We start from the raw sequence: 24758 nt of genomic DNA, 5'->3' as shown, positions 1-24758 counted from the left end.
CGAAGTGATCACATGTTGCATTTTTCTCTTCTGTTGGCATCATGCCAATCGCCATGATCAGCTGCGCGAAAATGACCATTTCGCCCTGCTGTTTTTGTTTCTTGCGCACTCACCTCACACATGTGAAAACGAAATAATGGGACAAAGAAAGAGAAATTTTGTCGAAATTTTTTTGGCGCCAAAAGTGAAGGTGGACAGGTTTTTTTCAATTTCGATTCGCGTGGCGCGAAATGATTGAATTCGAAAAAAAACTCCACATGGGAGAGAATTTCGAGAATGGGAAATGTTGTGAATGAGAACTGTGGTTACAGAAATTTTGAACACAGTCGTTTTTTGGAAGGTTCTACGAACACGATTAAGATTATGAGATTATCATTTAAAAAACTAAAATGGAAAAAAGTAGGACACGATGAGAGTAATATGAAATGACATGAGAATGTGTACTTCTGAAGAAAAATAGATGAGAAGGTCAAGTAGTTGCGGTCATCTTTGAGAAGGTTATGAGTATGGAGGTTCTGGGAAAATTTGAAGATTTCGATTTATTCATCTTCTTTATAACAAGTATACTGTAGCGCCTGCTCCGTTTTCACTGCAAGAATATTCATTGTGATGTATTCATCTCACCTCATGATCCACCTTCCTCTCTGAACCAAAACTGTGAACCGATTTTCCTGTAATGTTTCACTCTATTTCCAATTAATTTCCATCAAGTCGTTCCTATCGGAATTAGTTTCTTTTCTAGTAGCACAAGTGGTTCGGAACCTCCGAAAGACAAAAGAAATTACTTTTCGCATTTTATTTATTTCCTTTATTCTCTCCTCCTAGTTACCCTACTTTCCACATGTGTTCACCACCATGTTGCCGATGGAATGTTTTTGTTTTTCTTCCCAATTTTTCATGAGATCTTTCATGAGGATCTGAGCGGGAAAAACGGTGTCAACGGATGAGATGAAGCAGCTTCTTCCTATTCAAAGTTGTTTGTTTGTGTCAGACTTAGAAACCGTTTCCTCCTTATTCAGGAGATTTGGAACCCGTTTCACTCATTTTTGAAATCATATGATCGGTATTTCGTAGAAAATTTCAATTCTCTGATGAAGATGATGATGAATTGGTCGGTTTTTTAGGTGGTGTACTCACAAGAAGTGTTTGAGATTTCAACGAGAAGATAAGAAGGTTGAATGATGAAACAAACACGGAAGGGGTAGTTAAGTGAAAGGGAGAATGTAGTATCAAAGTACTAAGAGAAAGTTAGAATGACGAATCAGCTCTATGGAAGAGATCTAGAAGATTCAGGAATATGAATCGGATCGTGCTCTGAAAGAGTTCAATTCATTAGGTTACTGTAGATTGAATGCTCTAGAGAAATATATTCCAAACCATCTACAGTATCTATTCAACCTAACAATACCCAAAAACTCTATTTCCATAACCTCTGACTGAATTCCAAAATGAAATATTTCCTAATTTCAGCTGTACTATTTTCCCGAAACATTTTTGTTTTTCACCCATCTTGACTGCAACAACCGACAACAGTCCCCTTCAGAATGACGTGTCTCCTCCCTTTCCTCCAAGAACTATCATTCCTCTCTTTCTCTTTATGTCTTATTTTTGGAGCATTGTTCAACTCAATTCCTGATAAGAGCAACTTGCAGGTCGACAGTCAATATTCCTCCTTCTTCTTTTCGTTCTTCCCCCCTTTTCTCCTTTCACAACTTTCTTATATCGTCCTGAAATGTGTACAGTCACCGACCACCAAAAAACTCAATTCCGTTTTCTTACCAATTTAAAAACCTCCAACTGATAAGCTTATAGTAGAAATTGAGTAAAACAAAATGGAAAGGTGTTACATTATTACCCAAAATTATTGTAACGATAGGAGTAATCTTATCAAACTTTTCACGCCAGAGTCACCATTTTCCTCTTCATTCTCGTACTATTTTCATGCTTCACTCACACCAACGAAGTAACACGAAAGTTGCGATGATCAGGGTGTTGGCGGGAGGGACGATAGAATTGCTCTGCGTCTCTCAGTCTTCTACACTATCTTTTTCTTGGCAGAGTGCCAACCCTCTAGCGGAGGGCGGCGTCGAAACGGAAAAATGGGCGGAGCGAAGTGTAGATGAGACGAGCCGTCTGTCTCTCGCATTTCGTTCTGTTTTCTCCTTGTACCTAACCGCCGTTGTGTTATGGGAAATGTTCATTTGGAGGAGGTACTAAATGAATTCGACTTTTGACTGGGAGGTAAAGGAAAGTGATATCAATCTATTATCTGCACTACGTATTCAGTCTCGAGAAGGTTTGACACATGTCTATTTTCTTTTTCTCTCATTATCCTCGCTTATATTTCCCCCAGCTTCTATATGTTTTATGAATCCAGGGGTTGTAGATAACTCCTGGCTTCTCCTCCCCCATTCCTCATTCCATTCACCTTTTCCTCATTACCTGCCTTAAACCAGCTTGATATATCTCTACTGGTCTAAATGGATTTCATAATTACGTGCTACATAATTTTTTGTTGTGGTTGTTCTCGATCCTCTCCCTTCCCTCCCTATTTTCTCTCAAACATCTGGCTCTCTTCCATAAGCTTTCTCTCCTTCGTTACAACCACTCTACGCACACATATCCTTCTCCTTCTTCTCTCAACCATTCGGGACAGATGCTCGTTTCTTGGTGCAATATCCTCGATTTAGAGCACCCGGTTGGTTGCTTCTACTGACAAATGGCTGGATTTCAGTTTGAAGCTTCGCGGCTGTTATTAGCTCGGTACAGTTGTTACAACTGCGCTCCACCGAAATCCCCTTGAAAAATGTGTCTTTTTCTCTGAGTCTCTCACCTTCGCACACAATTTTCATAAGTTTCGATAGAGCGCGGTTGTAAGATGCGTGCCGTGCTAATAGTTCATACATGAATCATCCTCTCTTTTGAGGTTCGTATATTTCTTAAGAACTTTATAATCGCGTATCAGAAGAGCAAAGATACTAGTACCCCACCTGTGTTTTTCTGTTTCTCTTTGAAAGTTTCCGCTTGTCAGACGTCTTACTGTCTGTTCTCGACCCTAATCACAAGTAACAACATGATCATCGTCTCCTCATTTGTTGACTATTCCCCTTCAAGGGTCAACTATCTTTCCACTCGAGACCGCCCTGTTTGTACAGAGCTCTTGTACAGTATCACTCTTTCCGCCTCGTCTTCTCCTCGTGGTTGTTATTGTTGCTATCACCGCTTCTTCCTATCATTTCACTCTTCTCAACTATACACCTTGTCTTCTTCGTCATCCTATTGTATATACTTGTACTCGTCTTCTCCCGTTCTTCTTCCACAAATTCATTCTATTTGTTTATCCAATTAGTCATAGTCGTACCACCATCCGGTACCAAGGTGTCCAAGTATAAGAATGGAGAGAGCAAGAAGAAGAACCGGATGGGAAAATGTTTTTGTAACACGAATGACACATTGCAATCAAGTGTAAACATTGTATAAAATGGACCAAAAATGACAAAGTGAGCTAATGGAAAATGTATGAATCACTTCTGACATTGGTTTCCAGAAAGTCATCATTCGTATAACTTTTGTGTAATCTTTCTCGTGGAATGGGGATTGCGTCCGTTGACCAACTCTTCCTACAGACTCCTGACATTAGCTTCGAATCTTTTTACACACCATTGCTAATCTTCATATCCTCTCATCTGGTACCCGTAATTAAGAAATTGTTGAGTACATTAGTAAGATTTAATCAGATATTTTAGCAGAAAATTCGTGTGTATCCACACTTCTGAAACTGAATCCGAAAACAAAAGAATTTGCAGTTTTGATTTCTGACATTAGGTTAAAAAATGAAGTGCATCTCTACAATCGATAAAAACAAGAACTAATTGGTTCAAAATATCCTTGTTATAACCGTAATCAATCATCTTCTTCTTGAAGCTTCTTCCGGTCTGCTCTTCATCTCTGTTACTCTCTCATCAGATCTCCTCTCGTATTCCCTTTCTCAGAAGTTCCCGACTGTTTATGCTTTTCCCTTCTTCTTTTTTCTTCTATCAACTTTCGGTCCGTCCGAAAAAGAGCCCCGGTATCTGTTAAAAGTAATCTGATCCGCCGGTCCCCCGCCGAAGTGGTGCCGTTCGGTGCGACCAGACATTGCGCATAGTATATACGTATTTGTTTGGTCCCTTCTTTTATCCGACTGCTGACCTCGGGCCACCTCTTCTAACCCCCTATTACACTCGATGCCTCCGGGTAACGCTTATGACTCCTCCCCTCTCTTCTTCTTCTCGTGGAAAGAGGGAGGCGGGTCTCTCCCTCTCTTTTCCTCCGATGGATATATTCAAATGTATGTGTTCGTGACGGGAGGGCGTCTCGCTTGAGAGCAATTACTCTCTATCCTTCCATTTTGTTTCGTACTCTTTATCTCAGCTTCTCCTTTTTCTCCTCACTTACCGTATTTTTTACCTTGACTCATTTTCTAAACTTTTCATTCTTTCAGCTAGTCTCATTCTGTTTCCAACAGCCACTGGAATGTCATCTGCTCGTCGTTGTCTTTTCGGACGTCCGACTCCGGAACAACGTTCCAGGACCCGGGAATGGCTTGATAAAGCTTGCAAGCGTATGAGAGAGCAGGAAAGCCAGAAATGGGGATTCGACTTCGAACGCGAGCAACCTCTTCCATCCCTTCAATCGGATTTCATCTACGATTGTTTGCCAGCGAACTATGTTCCTGACTTCTACAGGTAAAATAATTCAATAACGAGTTTCAATTTCTTATCTTTATCGTTTTTCAGAGCCAAATTCATCACTGTTGACACCTCGATGTCTACCATCTCAACTTTAGACATCAGCTCCACAACTCTGACTCCATTGAGCTCCCCGAGTACTTCTGATAAGGAGGATCACTCATTGCTCGATCACAACAGCTCGTTTGAAGATGAAGAAGAGCCGAAGAAATGGCAGTTCCGGGAACCCCCAACTCCGAGAAAGTCTCCAATGAAGCGTGTCCAGAAGATCACGGATTACATGACTGTTTCCCGGAAGAAGATCTCATTGTCACCCAACAAGATTTCACCGAAGAATGTGATCTACTCTCCGAAATCCCGTCGTCCAACCGTCAGCACCCGTTCACCGTACTAAGAGGTTATCTTCTGATAGTTGCTTCATTTGCCCATTCTCACGGGTTGAATCTAATCATTTGATTATCTCTTTGTTTTGTGTTCTCTTTATTGTTGAACTAGTCATTCCATCCCATCCCCCTTAAAATATTTTTATTTTTCCCGAAATCCCTGTGATCCACTTCTGTACCCCATTTCTGGAAGTTATCTTTAACTTTAATCCCATGGCCATTTGTTTCAAACAACAAGAAAATAAACCGATTTAATAATTATCCAAATCTGTAGTTTTGAATTCCACTTTTTAGATTAATTTAAATTAGAAAAAGGGTGTGAAAATGAGTAGCACCTGCGGATTACAGATGTTGCGCAATGAATTGCGTGGATTCTTTTTTTTGCTGCCAGCCGATTCACATTGTTCGATTCTTTGAAATTCATGAAAAATGAGAAAGAGAGAGAGAGTGAGAGAGATGTTTGATTACTCTCTCAGTTACATAATAGCAACTCATCATATCAATTTCTCTCCCAAACTTAATGGACCATCACCTCTTGCTTAATAAATCTTCTTGCATAACTTTCGAGAGAGTACATCGTCAATATGACTTCTCTCATGGTCTATTTGGTACTCAAACTGCAGAAATGGTGCCCCGAGAAGACCTTGGAACGGACTTTTTTTATTGCGGTTTGCATTGAATCTCCGAGTGGTACAGAGGCACATGTGGAGTGGAAAGAAGACGAACGGGAGGGCTATTACGTGGAGTGGAGGGCACTGGCGCCCCTCTCCGGGATCAGAATTCGATGATCGATGAAGGGGAACGAAGAATTTATGTGACGTGTATAGAGAAGGAAGGAGCTTCTTGTGGTTTGAGTAATGGGTTATTCAATTTAGCACCACGGTCCAAGGTTGAAGAGAAATAATGGGTCCGAAAAGTTGGGAAACTCCCACAATGTTTAGATGCCTCTCGAGCAAACTATGTTCAGTATTTCTGGCGAAAAAGAATCTTCAAACTTGTAGAACTATCGAAATCATCTACATTCCAAATGAAGAATAAGCTTTCAAATTCAAACTGAAATCCTGTCAACCCTTCACCTTTTAATTCATTCTTTTCATTGAATATTCTCTGAATAGGTATGTCTGCTGAACAATAGTGAGTTGAATAACCCTCTCAAGGATTAGCGTCCACATGCCATCTCTCGATCTCCGCGAGCTGACCTCTGTTGTCCGGTTCAAGAGTGCGACATGGTCCGAATGCAATCTATCCCTTCTTCTCCTCGTACTCACACATTGTATCGTAAGTGTGAAGAATGTTGAGAGAGTCCAGACATAGAATAGAGGAAGGGACCTATGTATGCACAGATGTGTCAAATACACCCTTAAACGTTTTGGAACAGTTCATCTCGCAATCTGTTCCTCACCCATCTGGTACCAATTGCAATTTAGAAAACAGAGTGAGAAAACGAGGTTGTCGATAAAGTGACGCCTGATTTACGGTCGCGCCACACAGTTAATTTGACGGTTTTATGAGATTTTGAGGATCCAGAAGTCGCCCATCAATCCTTCAAGTTTATAGACTTCCAATGAAACACGCGACATGACACAGTTTGGCGTTGTGCCAAGAATTAAAATCAGTTATCAGATAGAAAATGATGACGTTGGAGAACCTTTGTTCATTGGAAAGCAGTGATAAGAAAATGTTCTTGTCGTGTTTGTAAGGGAAGGAAAAGAAAATATGTTTTAAGGAACAACTAAAGCTTAGAGTGACAGGTACTAGAAAAGACTTAAAGTAAATGCTCAATTGAAAAGCATTCCAAATAGAACGGAAAGATGAAAGGTCTTTATGTTTTGACAATTGTCTGTCAGCGGCTTCTTTTTGCATGCACACACACATCAATATTATCTATACAAACCGGCTGCCTACAAGGCATAAAAAAGGCAGATGTATTCTTTCGGCTTCCGTTTTTATTCATCATAAACGCGGACCCAGAACCGTATGCAAATTGAATGTCGGCGCTCAGTCTCTTTTGATAGAATACACAAGGGAACACCCTTGTGTTGGACCGGTCAAGTCAGTACATAAATCATCGGAATACCCATAGACGGACCTAATTAGATTGCAATATGCGCAAACATTGTCTGCAGTCTCTCTGGGTTACGGTGTGTTTCGGTTTTAATTAAAACAGGCGGCAGAAGATAGAACACGGCGACATTTGATGTATAGAAACAGACGATGAGCGAAGAAAGAGAGGAGCACCTAATAATTTACGATGTTCTTTCTTTCCGACAAGCGGATTTTGATTGATGAGGGTGTTGGCGTTAAGGCGTTGAAATGAGGCAGAATAAGAAGAGGGTTACAGTGAACATATTCTGCTGGGTTTTTTTGGTGTTTCTCCTATAATTAAAATGCGGCTTTTCTTCGTGGAAAGTTTCCTTTCTATCCAACTTGTGTTAGCAAATAGATAATAATGGTGCTTTTACCATAGAGATACTGTATCTTGTCCCTTCGCCTACAAATTAGGTTATTCGTGGATTACTGTATCCTTATAAATCGGCTACCTTTGAATAATTGACATGAAACACTATGTCAGTGAGAATCAATTCACAATCCCATCAGACTTTCTCTTTTTCCTCCAGAATCCCATCTCGGCACTTCTTCAAAAGTTTCTTTCTGATTGACCGCCCGTCTCGCTCTACTAATCGTATACGTATGCAAATTTGATACAGTCTCTATAATTTTTCAATTCTGAAGATAATGAAGGAGTAGAGTCCTCGGGAGGAGAGCGAGAGTAAAGTAGTTTTTCTGATAAAGAGTACATGAAATACAACATTTTTGCCAGTGTGCAAGAGAAAAGAAACTATGTCAACTTCTACTTTTCTGGTCATGTGTACACAATTGAGTTTTTTGACAGTTTGACAGGTTTACGGCAGTCAAGTCGACTAAAATGGTTATCGGACGGAGCTGGCATACGGCCAATACCCCCATCTTCGAAGTTTTTACGATTATCAGAATGTGCATGGGGGTGAAAAAGAATCGAAATGTGTTGGTTTGATTCAATTTCTATGGGGGAGAAACACCATGAAATGAACATTTGTTGAAACCAATTTGTTTCAAAATGTATTGAAACAGACTACTTTACAGACTGGCAACAGTTGACATAGACCTTCTGTGCACACGTGTTGCCTACTTATTGCCACCTAATCGGTCACTTATCCTAATTGACATTCCACCAAATTGTCCCCCACTTGAACGATACACCAACTGTTCATTCGATCCGATACGTTTCTTCCGGAAAATGGAGAGGAATGAACTGGTTCGATCTCCAGTTGTCGGCAGGTGGATGGCAGAAAATGACGTAACAGTGCATAAGAGTGTCGGTATGAATATGAAGTCGAGATGCGCAACAGCTGTCAGAAGCCACGAGAAATAATGATGATTATAAGAAGAGGAAACGAAAAAGTGTCTGTGAGACAGTGACCGAGGTCACATTAACGATGTATACATATAATCAGTCGGTCTAGTGTTTTAACTGAAAAAGAAGAAATGTTGGAGCCTATTTTAAAGTATTCGATACAACAACATATTTCTCAATTAAGATAATTTCAGGCTACTATAAACACAAATCGATAATCCTATTCTTCTTGGAGCTCTCCAGAATGGATTTTTTTTCATGAAACTTTTAGAAGTTCGAATATAGGACTAAACCACCTTATCCAGCAAGTTTTCTATTCTTTTCTCACTTTTATGACAGCGATTAAACTTCCCGATAAGCGCCTAACCACCTCCCTCTCCGACTGGCGGTCGAGATTTATGAAGACCACCCGCAGATCTTTAGATTTTCCTTCAACCAAGTTCCGAAGCCTTTGAACTAAAACTATTTCTGCCACCAGCCTGTCCCAGCTGGATCCTAGAAATAATAATTGGGTAGTTGGCCTAACTTTTATTCCATGCAGTCATTCATGCTCCACTGATAATCTGGTAGTCGAAGCGGCAGCTTCGAAGAGTTAAAATTTTTACGCGGTTTGGAACAAAAAAAACATTTTTCCGTGAATTTGCCGCGCTGGCATCGTTTTTCAATTTCTTTGTTCCCCGCCATTCATTTCGCAACTCACTTTCGCCTCGCTTCTCTCGACACTCTTCACACTTTTCGCCGCTTAATCGATCGATTTGCCGTCGGTGCGCCCTGTTTTTCTTCTTTCTTTTCGATTCCAAATGTGCGTTTTACCGCACTTTTCTCTTGTATCGTACCGTTTTTCTATTTTCTTATCAACTATTTATTCCAGAGACGAAGCACCAAATATGGCGACAGCAACCGGCGACTCGAAACGAAAGGCGGCTAGAAGTCTCTTCGGGAGACCAGAACCAGGAGAGGTAACCGAAACAATTATATTATTTACTAGTTAAAATACATTTAAAAAATTACAGGTTACTCGGAAACTTGACAATAGCCTGCAGCGGATGTACAGAGAGGAATCCCGCAAATGGAACTTCGACTTTGCTGGTGGGGTTCCGCTCGTTGGAGCTGAGGGAGACATCGATTTTGTGTCGATCCCCGCTTCCGATGTTCCAGAATTTTACCGAGAGAAAACCATTCGCACTCGAAAAACCATAACAAGACGGGATGTTTCCCCGGTGTCAGACACCCTAGAGGCTCCGGAAGAGCCCTTATTTGTTGTTGAACCAAGTGAGCCACAGTTGTTGCTTGCATCAACTTCTCACGAAATCGAAGAATACATAAAACCGGTTACTAGGTGCGATTTTCAGATCTAATAATTCTTTTCAATCAAATTTGCTTAGATCGTCCAGTGCCAAGAACCAACAGGAAGTGGATACGTTGAAGCAAACTAAGCTGACGAGTAAGTTAAAATCTTCTAATCATTTTACGAACCGAAACGTTTTTAACGCTGAAAAATTGGAACTGTGCCTGCTCTTATCAATTGTTTATTTTTTCAACAGTTTGAACCTTTGTTACCCGAGCAGTCCTTGTCTGCGTCTATACTATTTAATACGTTCTCATAACTAAATGCGAGACAGTTGACCTTTCGACGGTTCATCGATCATTTTTCTTCCGTGATGATGGGTTATGTCAAGTTATGCAAACCTCTACGAAATTCGAGAAAAGAACAGCTGCTCCAGGCTGAATTAAGCGAGTTACGAATTGCAAGTAAATTGGCGTGATCAAGCGTAAAGATCTATAAAAAAACGATACGATAATTTGATTCCCTTATTGTAGATGCCACAGTATTTGAAAACGCTATTGAGAGCAAGACATTTCTATAATATTATTGGCAGTGGATTACCGTAATAATAGCGTAATAATTATCGTTGCCTCTAACTCATTCATATTGCAATAACAGTATTACGTGAATAGGTTCTGTACTTTGTTTTTTTTTCACCTCACCGCTGTGAACATCTTGATAAGAGCGTTCAGTTTTTCAATGTCAAGGGCGCATTACGTATGAATTCCCCGACTCCGACTTCGATTATGTACAAAATCGGTATTTCAGACTACATGCCGGTTCGCAAGCGTCGTAGTGAAACACTCCCGGCATCTGGCACGGTCTTGATGAGCCGTTCCATTTCAATCGACTCAAACTTCGCAACGCAGAAAGAAAAGCGTGGAATAAAACTAGGAAACAACAACAAGGGAGCTCCAAAACGGCCCTTAAGGTTAGTCGACCGGTTTGATTAGTCGTCGGAGCATTCTCTTTCCAGATTCGTCCCACCGAACATACCGAAGTCTGCTCAATCGTCTGTTTCCGACAGTGCTCTCGTCTCGTCTCCTCGTTCTCCGCCGGCTAAAAAGACCACTGTTACTTCTCGCCGTTCCCGTCGCCCTATTGAAGCTGGAGACTTCTAAAACTGTCAAGTGCACTCATCAGTTCTATGACTCATGTTCTATGGCTCCCCATCTTCATCATCCTTGTGTATGGTATGTTTTATTTTGTTTGAAATTTCCTACTAGTTTTCTATCAATCATTGGTCTCAATTGGGTCAAAGGGTTTGCTGTCAAGCGGAGTACATGAAACATGATGCGGCAAACGACGTTTGAAATGAGGTGTTATGGAAAGAACCCATTCATCTATATGCCACCCAACGCAGCTGTACTGATTGCTGTCGCGGTGCGATTGAATTCTCAGACATAATACAAATCATTGTTGTTGCCGACAATCGAAGGGACAAGTGGTTTCGGTTGAATTTGATATTTTAATGAAGAGTAGGGGCTATTTCTTTGTATCTGAATAAGTTGTGTTGTGTATCTCGCTGGAGGTTCTCAGTAGGAATCTGGTCCTGCTTCAATTGGCTTGGGACAAAAAGTAGTCGTTCAAATCATTGCGATTTATGACACATTTTGCGACACTGTTTGGTGGACAAAAAACTGGTTCTTTTGCGCCCATCACACCATTCACCATTCACAATGATTTCAATCGTCCTTTCCTTTCTCGATTATCCTGGTGAATTTCGATGAGGGACTCTTCGGTTTCGTGGTATGTGAAAGTGGACTACCTAACCACCAGTTGAAAGACCCCACCGCCATTGTGTTGTGAGAGAGTTTAGATGAAATTGAAAGAAGCGGAGAGAAAGAACAGATGCGTCCAGTGTCATCGGTTCTTTTTGATGTTCACTCGAAAATTAAAGCGATGAAAAGTAGTAGATGAACGAGTGTTCAGCGAAAAGAAACCGACAAGTGAATTAAATGGGAAAATTAGATTCAGCATCGGACCGACTTTTTACTATTCCCACAAAATTAAAATTCCCTTTATGATGACTGTTTCAACCCGTTTATTCAATTCGGTACTGTCCTGTCCAGTTGATTAAACTTTAATGTAACACATCGAGTTTTTCACACGGATGTGACTTCATCATCTATTAGTTATTCCTATTGTTAATGAATATTTTGAAGCTCCGAGTAACGAATTGGGAGGCACTGGAAATGTCTTGCCTCTTGGCATACGGAGTTGTGGTGTTTTCTAAACAATGTGCTGTTATCCGCGAGCAAAGCGCGGAATAATCTCAAAAGAAAAGTTAATCTTTATCTGCGAATTCCAGAGCTGATTCAAATCTCTGTTTTGCCAAGGTCCCGACCCTTACGAATCCTTTAAGTTTCTTAACTTATCAGATGCATGCGACCTGGATTTTTTCCCTAAGTCAGCTTTCTTTGCAATTGATAAGGATTTTCAGTAATCTGCAAATTTTCTTAACTTTCCGATAGCGGGCCGTATTGTTTTTTAAATACTTGTGCTGAACGACATTTTGATTCAATCACATTAAGAAGACAAAATATACCAGGTGCTATAGCTTTCAACTTCAGAAAGCGGAGAAGCGAGAGAGAGAGAGTACATAATATACATTTATAACTGTAAACCGTTGTTCCAATGATTGACGAAAATTGTCTTTATATTGATTTTCATTTGAATACAAGGCTTGTTCCCTTTTTGAAGTGGAAAACATTTAGTTTTTTTCTGATAATCCCTCAATTGTCCTCTATTTCTTCTCGGTTCATTTTGATTCCATGCACTGAAGAATGACATCAATCTACGTGATTAACACTGTTGAGTTACTTCACTCAACAAAGCTCTCGAATTAGTTACAATGGGATTAGAATGGGCATGCCTGGCTGGTTATAACAATGTTTATGTTTCTCTGTCTGCTTTTTTTCCCAACCTAATCCTTTGTGAATGAACCTCATCCTGTCTCATTAATACCTGGAATCAAATCTGATGTGTTGTTCATAAATAATGTATTCAACAACTTCCATCTCAAGTCATTTCCTCGTATCTTCTGTCTTAGTTACACTTGACGTACACTGGGCGATGATTTGAATGCATCCACGGCTTGTTGCGTAATCCACGAACAGTTCAGATGCGTTTTGCATGATAAGAAAATAATGAAAGATAAAAGATGATGGGTGAACGACGGGTGAATTACGCAATCACGAATAGATGAGGTCGATGTGCATATGCGGGTTAGGAACTTAATACAATTCAAAAGTTTCCTATGGAAAAGTTGAAGTTTGAAAAGATAGTCTATCAGTGAATTTGATTTTCAAAAAACAGGGCTTATTTCTGTTCCCCATGCATTTTAATATGAGTCATAATTCAATTTATGGCCACCTCCAATAAAAAAGAATCTAGTGATGTCAGCAAATTATATTTAATTTATCTCAATAAAAATGAATTATATTCTCTTCCAGACTGCAAATATTCCCCTTCTTCACTCAAAATCAATCAATCTCAATTCCCTGATCGTCATAATGGAATTTCGAATGGAACTTTTTCGTCGGTTTCCATTCTTTATCAAAATCGTCATAAAGTAATAGTTATTGATTTTGTTTATTAAATTGCACCGATTGTTGTTTTTTCTTTCTAGTATATCCCTGTTCCCTTCTTTTTTTAATTCAGAACATTGCTATTTTCAATATCTTCATTGATGCTCCCCATATTCCCGATTATCTGTGAATTTGATTGCCCATTCCCCCGTTCATACCCTGTTCACTGCTCTTGTAAAAATCCTCAATTTTGGAAACGTTTCCAGTGTGTTATCCCCTTATCCGTTATCCCCATATAATTGCCACATCATGCCACCCCTATCATAGACATTCTAGTTGTATCCTCAAAATTCCCATTCCGTTTGCCCCGTGACCACATATCTTGTTTTGTTGGATTTTTGTTTATTATCTGCATGAAAGCTGATGTTTCTGGTAATGTGTTAGCCAATTAAAAGCTCTGATTTTGTCTTATTTCCCGTAGCGTGATCGAAAAGATACAAATCCACATAAACCATTCTATAAACAACCACAATGACAAGGATACACACAAAATTACGTGTTTTTCTCCGAAAAATAAGTCTGGTCTCTTGTGCTTCCCAGAATAATTTTCAAATAATCATCTCGTCACTATACTTCCCTATTCTGGAAAACAAATAATGTTTGTCTGAAAATTTGCACAATTCAAGCATTCTTTCTCACATTTCTTTTTGCTAATTTTCGGATCATCCTGTTCGTTTGGATTTCTGCATGACGCATGTCTTGTGTTGAATTATTTCGGATCAGGCTACGTTGATTAGATTTGTGACGCATTCAGATTTCGAATAGAACAAGAAAATCAACAATAGTTTTGAAAGGTTTTGAGAATTATGTACTCTGAAAATAAATGACTGAAGAAGGAAAAGGATATTGCAAAGATCACAAATTTCTGGGTTTTTGCAAGGAGAGGGGAATGTAGTATGTAGATTACAGTTTCAATGGGACCTATGGGATCAAAACGGCATTTCAAGAGCTGTCAGTCTGGGGAAAGTCCTAGTTGCCCTCGGAAACGTTTACTTGAATTAGTAGAATCTAAATTTCAGAACCTTTCAAGATCAGTCCAGACGAATTCGTATTGCTCTTATTCCCGATCTCTTCTTATTTCTTCAAATCTGTTTCAAACTGAAATCGTTTCGTACTCAGATTGTTAGATCACTGTTTTTCTTATTTCCTCCTTTTCCTCATCCAGATCAAGTTACAACTATCGAAATGCATTTTATCTGTTAGGATCAGAATACTAGACAGACGAGATTTTACAAACGTAACAAGCTCTAGTCTCTTTGTCGAAGAGATTTTTAAGAAGATTTCGGACCCAAAGTTGACTCAATATCAGTATCGTAGAAAACAACGAAACCGGTTAGCCGATTAATCCATGAATCATTCGATTTGACTCATTTTGACTCAAAGGATAACCCACTTAACGTCTGTTTTCTAATTCCTCCCATTATGTTTCTGATTACGGAAGTTTATTTTTTTCTTCGCTGAATAGAATGACGTTTCTCGTAAATCTTCACGTTTCAATGGGTGCAAACTTTTCTGTTTCCGTCATACATGTTCTTGTGTTTTCACTCGAAAATAGAAGAAAACGTGAAAAATACTTCCAATTTAAGAAACTAAACATAGAAGCGGATGTTCTTTGTTTATGATGCACTCAATGGTATTTTGATGTCATTTAGTGCAAATTGTTAAAAGGAAAAGGAGGACCTTCTAGAAAATGCATCTAACGTTTTCATGTTTTTACGGGATGTTGTCTGACTCCGTATTCCGCAGCGTCACGTTCTCGGAATCTTTTTGAGAGTTATGTTGTTTCAGAAGTATGATGAACTGGTTCTTGGTGAAGAATTCACGAGAAAATCAGAAAGAAAACAAGTTCGAAGTTTGGTTATCAGTACGTAAGGAAACGGTTCGAAGTGATCGAACATCTGGGAAATAAGGGAAAGTGTTCAATTTCTTGAATAGATCTTATGAGATGTTTATGGAGACTCGTACAAGGACTTTCAAAAGTTCTGAAAATATCAAATGCGTTTTCATTAGTATAGTCTAGACTAAAGTCACAATACTTGTTGAGACGTTTCATCGGAAGTGGAAAGCGAAAAACTTTGAAAAGAGCAAACCTGGTCTCGGTTTTCAGGTCTTGGAGATATGATTTGAGGCTTTTTTGCAAAGTTAGTCGTATTCTTAACCATGTAAGGATTACTGTAAGACCTTCTTCTCTTCGAATCTCAAAATATTTACCAGATTTCTTACCTTGAACAGTATTTTCGAAATCCGAATTTCATTTCTTCTTATTCCTCAAAAATATATTCAAAATCACATGAATTTAAATAAATATTTCCATAACCAAAATACAATTTACTTTTTTTCCTTTCCTCTATCAACATCTTGTTTTCCGGGGTATTGAGGTGCATATCAGTGAGAAAATCTAAGTAGTTTAGTGGTCAAAACTGCTTCGGATTGATGTTTGATTGCGAGTTGTCAGGACACACCGATTTGAGAATTCTGCATCGAAATCTGTATAAATCTTTTAAGAATACGCTCCTGTTTACTTTAAAATTCTTAGTTTTCTTAGTTTTTTTCCCTTCAAAGTTTTCCACCCACAATTAAATCTGATTTGAGTTCTCCCAAAATACTGATATTTGCAGAAAGTACTCCGAATGAGAAATTGTACAAAAAGTGTCTGAAAAAGCAAAAGAAAACGACATCATTTGAGAGACTGTGAGGAAGAGAGAATTCTTAGAAATGCCAAGAAGTGACTTCCTCCGGATATTTGATTTCCTTTTTTTCCACTGAAATTCGTATTTCGAGGAAGTCGACGAAAGATTAAGCACAAAAATAGTCATGTCCCCAGAATAGTAGCAGAGAAGCTTCATTTTTCAAAGTTATTTTTGCGCACAAAGATATTTTTTCAATTAGTTATTTGAGCGGACCTTGAACATTTCCGTAATGATATCATACCAATTTCTGAATCCCACTCATTCTGAATTCTCAACAAAAAATGCACCCGATTATTCATATGTCAGACGCATCTGTCATGTCAAAAGCTTCTTATGTTATCTTGTCACACGTCTCAAAACTTGTCTGTTAAACTGTTTTCTTTTTCACATTATCCGCTTACCATCTTCGCGTAATTTTCAATCCGATTTTCAGCATAGTCCTCCTCCCTCAAAGTAGGCGGGGTCTTAGGGAGAGAAGTACTGAAAAGAGGGCGGAGTCGAGTTGTCTGCTTCTTCAATCTGGCACCCGCGACATATAAAGCCGGCTTGCTCTGAGGGTGACACCAAACTCAGTGTCATACTTCATTCTCTCTTCTACAAATAATGCGACTTTTCTTCTACTTTCTTGTTCTTTGCAACGTCATCTCCACCCTACTAGCCTATGATGTTCGAGATTTTGAGAATCTCCGACAGAACACTATTCGAAATATTGCGAGTCTAGAGAATATTCTCGAACATAGAATTGCTGGAGCTCATCGACATCATAAAATCCCAAAGGTTCGTTTCACTTTTCTCATTTTTCTGTACTGTTACTGATTGAATTCATTTTTAGAGTCGACGCATCGGTGGCAATATTGTAATGGGTTAATCGCTCAATTGCCTATATATTCAATTGTTTCTCTTCTCAATCCTGCTAGATATCATACGACGGGTTCCAACACGACAAAACTTTCCTCCTTCAAACCGGGTTCAACAATGAATTACTGTAGAAAACAGAGTACTGTGTAATTGTTTTTTTCTTGTTTTTCTTGATCCTTTGGTGCAATTTCAGTTATTTTTTGCCGAAATTATTTTCAAATTGTTTATTAAACGACAATAAAATATTAAAAGCTCATTTTATATTGTTGGATAAGTGATGGAAAAGTAAGCAATTGGTCCAGTTTTGGAAGAAGAGTCAGAAATAAAAAAGCAACACCGGTACAGAAAATGGTCAGAGTATTCTAAAAATACATTAGAGTATCTCATTCTTGAGTCTTGAATTTCTTTCCGAGAAGCCAATTTCCGGGTGATGATGGGTCTTCTGAATGGAAGAATTGTTTCCAAAGAACATGAAATTTCTTCTTGTCAATTGCATGAATCAGTTGTCCCTGATGATTCTGAAATGAGGGTGGTGATCAATTGTTGTTTCCTTCACTTTTTATTTCGCCTAGACAGTGAGAATTCGTATCGAAAGTACGAATTTCATCCCATTATTCATAGACTCTTCAACGTCAAAAACAAAATAGTTTTGACGCGTCTCTCCGAATCGTAAAAAGAGAAAAAAGAAGAAGATTTCGACGTAACGAGTTAATCACTGGAGAAAAGGTTCTTAGATGTTGGATTTCAGTGGTTTAAAACGAATACTGCTCAGTTTTGAATTTTTGAAATCGCTAGGATTTGCAGATTTTTGAAGAAAAACAAGAGGGTTCAGTGGGTGCTTCGAAGGTATCAAGAAACAAGAAATAAGAAGGAGATGATCTTATAAAATAGTTTGGAGGATTGGAACGTAACAGAAGGGGATGATTGAATTTTCGAATGCGATTGAGGAACGAGTAAATAGATTTGTGAAACAGGGATTTTTTCGGATTTTTATATGAAATTGAAGTTGGAAATCTATATATTGAAGCGTCACCTGATTCACAATCACGACGTAATTTCATGAAAACGACAACTTACAAAAGCGAATTGATCAAAACAGTGACTGGAATCTTTTCGATTGACTCCAAAGTACCCGAGCACTTGAACATATTCCGCTTGATCCACAAGATGATCGGCTGAAAATGACAGATCCCTTATTAAGACTTTCTTTATTAGTTCCTCTATACCCGACTCATCCAACAGCTTAAACATGTACTCAACGTACGCTTTCTGCCAAGCTGGCTCTCGAGGTGATTTTCTTGATGATTCGCAAAGTTGAATCCAGTCGGAGAGAGTGATCTACGAGATTGAAATGAGTGAGAAATAAAGTAGACAGAGAAGGGCTACGTGACACTTACAAAGTTTTTATCTGAGGATATAAAATGCCTAGGGAAAGGGATGAGAAGAGGCTTACAATATCTTCTTCTTCCTTTCCAATCGCTTCGGTCATTTTTTGCCAAATATCAGGAAGACACAAACGGGCGGTCATGAAGACATCAGAACGGCGTCCACGAACTTCTCCAATAACCTGAACACATGAAGAACTCATAAATACGACTGAGGAATGAATAAGACAGGATACGGTATAAATATACTCACTCCATGCACTCTTGTTGCTCATTAAGATCAGTTTTGTGTTGCTTACAGTAACCCAAGTCTTCCTATTTTCCTTATTTTATTTATACTTTCATCTCTGAACGATCACTTAGATGGATATCTAAATAAATAAAAAGTAAAGTGGTATCTTCAAAGATGAAAGTAAAGTAAACAAATCGGTAAGCTTTCTTCTTCTTTATCAAAAAACAGAGAATATAAAAATAGAAAAGTGATTTGTTATATTTTGTTCCAAACTTACTTTACATAATCTTTCTATTCCCCGATTAGTCAGATATCATTAATCCTGCCAGACACTTCCAAAAGGGATATATAGCCATCTATTATTTGTGTTTTATTGTCTAACTGAATAATAAAGTAATTCAAATGCTCTCTCTCCCACTCACCTCAATAAGATCCTTGAAATCTTTCCATTCAATTAGTCCATTTCGATCCAAATCTGGAATATTTCTATTTTTAGAAAACAAAAAAACGATGACTCGACATACCGAAGAATGTCGTGAAGGCGTGTTTCCACTTGCTCTCCAGGAACTCTTTTGGGTTTGCAGCTTTCGGATGCATATCTGTCATTTTCAAGATTAGAATTCAAAATATTTTCTAAACGGACAGTTTCAAAGGGCGGAACTTCCAATAGAGAGTTACGTGACATAGAGAAAGAACAAATAAACGAAATGGTAGAGGGAAGGAGAGCTGCGTCACAATTTCAAGTGGCAAAACGATGAAATTTTTGAAACGAACGGATAGAAACGAGAAGTGAGAATTCGGTGGGAAATGTGACACATTACCTTAATATTTGAAAACGAGAAACCGAGTAAACCGCCGATCAGAGATCTGACGAATTGTGGTCAAACTTTAGGAAAAGAGCAACAAGAAGAGGTAGAAAGTTGTTTAGGTGGGATAAGAAAACGGTATCCGATTACTTGAAATACTTGAAATAACCTACGTGAGAATGTTGTTAGAAGGAATTGTGTTATGAAACACTGAATAGATCTTCGATGTTTTATGAGGATAGTGATGCAAAATAATAAGTTCACAAGGAAACTGAATATTGTTGACGGAATTTCAGATCACAAGAAAACTGAAAACGCGAAGATCTCACACTAAAAAAAGCATTGTCAGATTTTTTTATTCGAATACTTATGTTTTGATATAATTCAATATGTGCTCTTTGAGAAGTAGTAAGAGAAACGTAGGAACATATCTAAATTCTGGAGTTAAAACTCTTTATACAAGATCTCCTCAGACAAAAACAAAAGCAGTTAGCGGTCGAATACAGCAGATAGCCAAACTATCTCTACCAATCTCTGCCAATCGAACCATCGACAGACAGAATCATGAAGAGTGAGGAAGTTTCTAGAACGAGAACAGGTGGAACTCTCTATGGGCGGGACAGCATCAAAGGGCAGACGGAAGACATGAAAATAACAAATGTCACACTTTTAAAAAGTTAAAATAAACAGGATCTTTCGAGTCACGTTATCTTAGATCATTCAAATTCAAAAACACAATTATCTCGAGCAAAAACAAAAATTGAAATTGGTTATCAACGAAACAGAATCGGAACAAAAACCTCACGAGGATATTTGTGTTGTTCTGAGAGTTTTGACAATCAGTTATCTCATGATTTTAAAAGAATTGCATGGGCCATCCCATTCGACAAGTGATCCGTACTGCTCTTTGCTCAAAAAATGAGCCCTGACTGACTCGGCGACGAGTAGTTTTAAATTGTTTCTCCTCGGATAACTGCGACTCCTCAATCAGTGTGATACATTCCTGAAATTTGACACGAGGTGAAATGAGACAAGGTGATGACCCTGACAACTGTTTTTCGGATCTTTTACTCTCTCGCAATCTCTCAATCTGTCACAAACAAGTCTATGTTATTTTGAAGTGCAATTAAAGTTGATAAACGATGAGGTGAACGGAGAAGAATTCCACACAGACATCTGGCCTCATTTCACTATAGTTTTACAAAGACAGCTGTTTAAGAAACGTGAAAAAGTCTCGGATAATGTGTGCCATCTTTTGATTCCAACACATTGAAAAAACAAATAAAAATACTGAGGGGTATGGTGGGTGTATTAGTTTGAAAATATCGATTCGATTCAAAAAATGTTCAGATTCGAAGGAAGAAAAGACTGAAATTTGGAGAAACAATTGTAAAACAGTTACATTACTCATCTACATAGCTGCCTGGAAAACTGTTCTGGAAAGATTAAACATTGCAAAAAATGCAATATGGCGGGCAGATTGAACAATTTCGTCTGAAAACTTACATGTTTCGGAAGTTACTTTTTTAATGGGTTCCGCTGGATCGAAAATTTTTTTACGGCAAAGTTCCATCCACATTGTCATATATCGCGGAATTCGTCTCCTAGAGACAACACTCTATATTAACCCAACAACGTGGCCCGTGACCCTTCTTCCTTGGATCTATTCTGCCCATCTCACGATATTGACCTGACCATAACCTCCGAACTCCCGCCGATAACGATCTGCCCCACCTTCGTCTGCATATGATGAAGCCAGAAAACCAATCAAATCACTCTTGCTCCATCCTCTATTGCGCCGATTTGAAAAATTTCCCGGACTTTTTAGTCTTTTAGGCCGGCCGGACTTTTCAGGCTTTTAGGCCGGCCGGACTTTTCAGGCTTTCAGGCCGGCCCAGATGTTTTAGGCTTTTAGGCCGGCCCAGATGTTTTAGGCTTTTAGGCCGGCCCGGACATTTTAGGCTTTTAGGCCGGCCCAGACTTTTCAGGCTTTTAGGCCGGCCCGGACTTTTCAGGCTTTTAGGCCGGCCCGTACTTTTCAGGCTTTTAGACCGGCCCAGACTTTTCAGGCTTTTAGGCCTGCCCGGACTTTTCAGGCTTTTAGGCCGACCCGTACTTTTCAGGCTTTTAGACGGCCCGTACTTTTCAGGCTTTTAGGCCGGCCCGGACTTTTCAGGCTTTTAGGCCTGCCCGGACTTTTCAGGCTTTTAGGCCTGCCCGGACTTTTCAGGCTTTTAGGCCTGCCCGGACTTTTCAGGCTTTTAGGCCGGCCCGTACTTTTCAGGCTTTTAGACCGGCCCAGACTTTTCAGGCTTTTAGGCCTGCCCGGACTTTTCAGGCTTTTAGGCCGACCCGTACTTTTCAGGCTTTTAGGCCGGCCCAGATGTTTTAGGCTTTTAGGCCGGCCCAGATGTTTTAGGCTTTTAGACCGGCCCAGACTTTTCAGGCTTTTAGGCCTGCCCGGACTTTTCAGGCTTTTAGGCCGGCCCAGATGTTTTAGGCTTTTAGACCGGCCCAGACTTTTCAGGCTTTTAGGCCTGCCCGGACTTTTCAGGCTTTTAGGCCGGCCCGTACTTTTCAGGCTTTTAGACCGGCCCGGACTTTTCAGGCTTTTAGGCCGGCCCAGATGTTTTAGGCTTTTAGGCCGGCCCTGGTGTTTTAGGCTTTTAGGCCGGCCCTGGTGTTTTAGGCTTTTAGGTCGGCCCTGGTGTTTTAGGCTTTTAGACCGGCCCAGATGTTTTAGGCTTTTAGACCGGCCCATATGTTTTAGGCTTTTAGACCGGCCCAGATGTTTTAGGCTTTTAGACCGGCCCGGACTTTTCAGGCTTTAAGACCGGCCCATATGTTTTAGGCTTTTAGACCCCCCCAGATGTTTTAGGCTTTTAGACCCCCCCCCCCCCCCCCCCCCCCCCCCCCCCCCCAGATGTTTCAGGCTTTTAGGCCGGCCCGGACTTTTCAGGCTTTTAGGCCGGCCCGGACTTTTCAGGCTTTTAGGCCGGCCCGGACTTTTCAGGCTTTAGGCCGGCCCGGACTTTTCAGGCTTTCAGGCCGGCCCAGATGTTTTAGGCTTTCAGGCCGGCCCAGATTTTTTAGGCTTTCATGCCGGCCCAGATGTTTTAGGCTTTCATGCCGGCCCAGATGTTTCAGGCTTTCAGGCCGGCCCAGATGTTTCAGGCTTTCAGGCCAACCCAGATGTTTTAGGCTTTTAGGCCGGCCCGGACATTTTAGGCTTTTAGGCCGGCCCAGACTTTTCAGGCTTTTAGGCCGGCCCGGACATTTTAGGCTTTTAGGCCGGCCCAGACTTTTCAGGCTTTTAGACCGGCCCGGACATTTTAGGCTTTTAGGCCGGCCCAGACTTTTCAGGCTTTTAGGCCGGCCCGGACTTTTCAGGCTTTCAGGCCGGCCCAGACTTTTCAGGCTTTTAGGCCGGCCCGGACTTTTCAGGCTTTCAGGCCGGCCCAGATGTTTTAGGCTTTTAGGCCGGCCCAGATGTTTTAGGCTTTTAGGCCGGCCCAGATGTTTTAGGCTTTTAGGCCGGCCCGGACATTTTAGGCTTTTAGGCCGGCCCAGACTTTTCAGGATTTCAGGCCGGCCCGGACATTTTAGGCTTTTAGGCCGGCCCAGACTTTTCAGGCTTTTAGGCCGGCCCGGACATTTTAGGCTTTTAGGCCGGCCCAGATGTTTTAGGCTTTTAGGCCGGCCCTGGTGTTTTAGGCTTTTAGGCCGGCCCTGGTGTTTTAGGCTTTTAGGTCGGCCCTGGTGTTTTAGGCTTTTAGACCGGCCCAGATGTTTTAGGCTTTTAGACCGGCCCATATGTTTTAGGCTTTTAGACCGGCCCAGATGTTTTAGGCTTTTAGACCGGCCCGGACTTTTCAGGCTTTAAGACCGGCCCATATGTTTTAGGCTTTTAGACCCCCCCAGATGTTTTAGGCTTTTAGACCCCCCCCCCCCAGATATTTCAGGCTTTTAGGCCGGCCCGGACTTTTCAGGCTTTTAGGCCGGCCCGGACTTTTCAGGCTTTTAGGCCGGCCCGGACTTTTCAGGCTTTCAGGCCGGCCCAGATGTTTTAGGCTTTCAGGCCGGCCCAGATTTTTTAGGCTTTCATGCCGGCCCAGATGTTTTAGGCTTTCATGCCGGCCCAGATGTTTCAGGCTTTCAGGCCGGCCCAGATGTTTCAGGCTTTCAGGCCAACCCAGATGTTTTAGGCTTTTAGGCCGGCCCGGACATTTTAGGCTTTTAGGCCGGCCCAGACTTTTCAGGCTTTTAGGCCGGCCCGGACATTTTAGGCTTTTAGGCCGGCCCAGACTTTTCAGGCTTTTAGACCGGCCCGGACATTTTAGGCTTTTAGGCCGGCCCAGACTTTTCAGGCTTTTAGGCCGGCCCGGACTTTTCAGGCTTTCAGGCCGGCCCAGATGTTTTAGGCTTTTAGGCCGGCCCAGATGTTTTAGGCTTTTAGGCCGGCCCAGATGTTTTAGGCTTTTAGGCCGGCCCGGACATTTTAGGCTTTTAGGCCGGCCCAGACTTTTCAGGATTTCAGGCCGGCCCAGATGTTTTAGGCTTTTAGGCCGGCCCAGATGTTTAAGGCTTTTAGGCCGGCCCGGACATTTTAGGCTTTTAGGCCGGCCCAGACTTTTCAGACTTTTAGGCCGGCCCGGACATTTTAGGCTTTTAGGCCGGCCCGGACATTTTAGGCTTTTTAGGCTGTGAGGCTTTTTAGGCTTTTAGGCCGGCCCGACCGCGTTTCTTATTTTTTGAAGTTAGCGGTCCCTTCCTTAGCTCCCAAACTACTTGGACATGTATTCTGATCCTTCCCGTTGAAATCCTGTCTTGGTACTGCAGGCTTGATGGTGGGATGACTCCAACGAGCTCGAGCAGGAGCAGTGAAGGAGCCAAGCAAAGAGCCAGTCATCGGAAGGCAATTTGGGACCATTGGACATTTAGCAACTTCAACTGAGACAGCAGAGTTCCACAGATGAGAGAATAGGGTAGACTGACTTCAACTGCTGATTTCTCTTCCTTTTATGCATCGATTCCACGTGTCTAGGGCAGATCGTTATCGGGAGGTCAGATTTTGAGGTCACGTCAGATTTTGATTTCGAGAAGAATATTTGGAAAATTCATTTTCAATTTTGGAGGAACGTGAGCTGCGTCGTTAGATTTCTAACGTAATATCCGTAACCGTAAGAGATTCCTGTTTGATAATCCGAAGTTGGTTCCGGAAAATGTGGTAATTTACCGAAAAATTACCGAAAACTGCATTTACCGGTAGTTGTTCCTCGAATACCTCACACTGCTCCGCACCCACCCACACAGAGGGTAGAGCCAAAGTCACCAAACTTTCACGCCAAGCCATCCAGAAACAA

General features: G+C 40.8%; 4 protein-coding genes across 4 annotated transcripts; 3 read left to right on the top strand and 1 right to left on the bottom strand.

The window, feature by feature from the left end:
• Positions 1-4226: 4226 nt before the first annotated feature.
• GCK72_005704 (uncharacterized protein) lies at positions 4227-5124 on the top strand (the record flags this gene model as incomplete). The annotated part of the gene is made up of 3 exons (XM_003102484.2): positions 4227-4236; positions 4484-4727; positions 4779-5124. The coding sequence occupies 3 exons, from the start codon at positions 4227-4229 to the stop codon at positions 5122-5124; spliced, it is 600 nt and encodes a 199-aa protein (XP_003102532.2).
• Positions 5125-9394: 4270 nt separating this feature from the next.
• GCK72_005703 (uncharacterized protein) lies at positions 9395-10955 on the top strand (the record flags this gene model as incomplete). The annotated part of the gene is made up of 5 exons (XM_003102422.2): positions 9395-9466; positions 9521-9846; positions 9893-9951; positions 10603-10765; positions 10811-10955. The coding sequence occupies 5 exons, from the start codon at positions 9395-9397 to the stop codon at positions 10953-10955; spliced, it is 765 nt and encodes a 254-aa protein (XP_003102470.2).
• A 5762-nt stretch (positions 10956-16717) lies between these two features.
• GCK72_005702 (uncharacterized protein) lies at positions 16718-16982 on the top strand (the record flags this gene model as incomplete). Its single annotated transcript, XM_003102426.1, has 2 exons — positions 16718-16891; positions 16947-16982. The coding sequence occupies 2 exons, from the start codon at positions 16718-16720 to the stop codon at positions 16980-16982; spliced, it is 210 nt and encodes a 69-aa protein (XP_003102474.1).
• A 373-nt stretch (positions 16983-17355) lies between these two features.
• GCK72_005701 (uncharacterized protein) lies at positions 17356-19195 on the bottom strand (the record flags this gene model as incomplete). The annotated part of the gene is made up of 6 exons (XM_053725297.1): positions 17356-17490; positions 18050-18147; positions 18199-18310; positions 18426-18539; positions 19012-19064; positions 19114-19195. 6 exons carry the CDS (start codon positions 19193-19195, stop codon positions 17356-17358), a joined length of 594 nt encoding a protein of 197 aa, XP_053589491.1.
• Between the last annotated feature and the right edge of the window lie 5563 nt (positions 19196-24758).

Source organism: Caenorhabditis remanei, chromosome II (genome assembly GCF_010183535.1).
Source record: "Caenorhabditis remanei strain PX506 chromosome II, whole genome shotgun sequence".
NCBI classification, from domain to species: Eukaryota; Metazoa; Nematoda; class Chromadorea; order Rhabditida; family Rhabditidae; genus Caenorhabditis; species Caenorhabditis remanei.
Note: the sequence above shows the minus strand (reverse complement) of the source record. Positions and strands in the feature narration are given on the sequence as shown.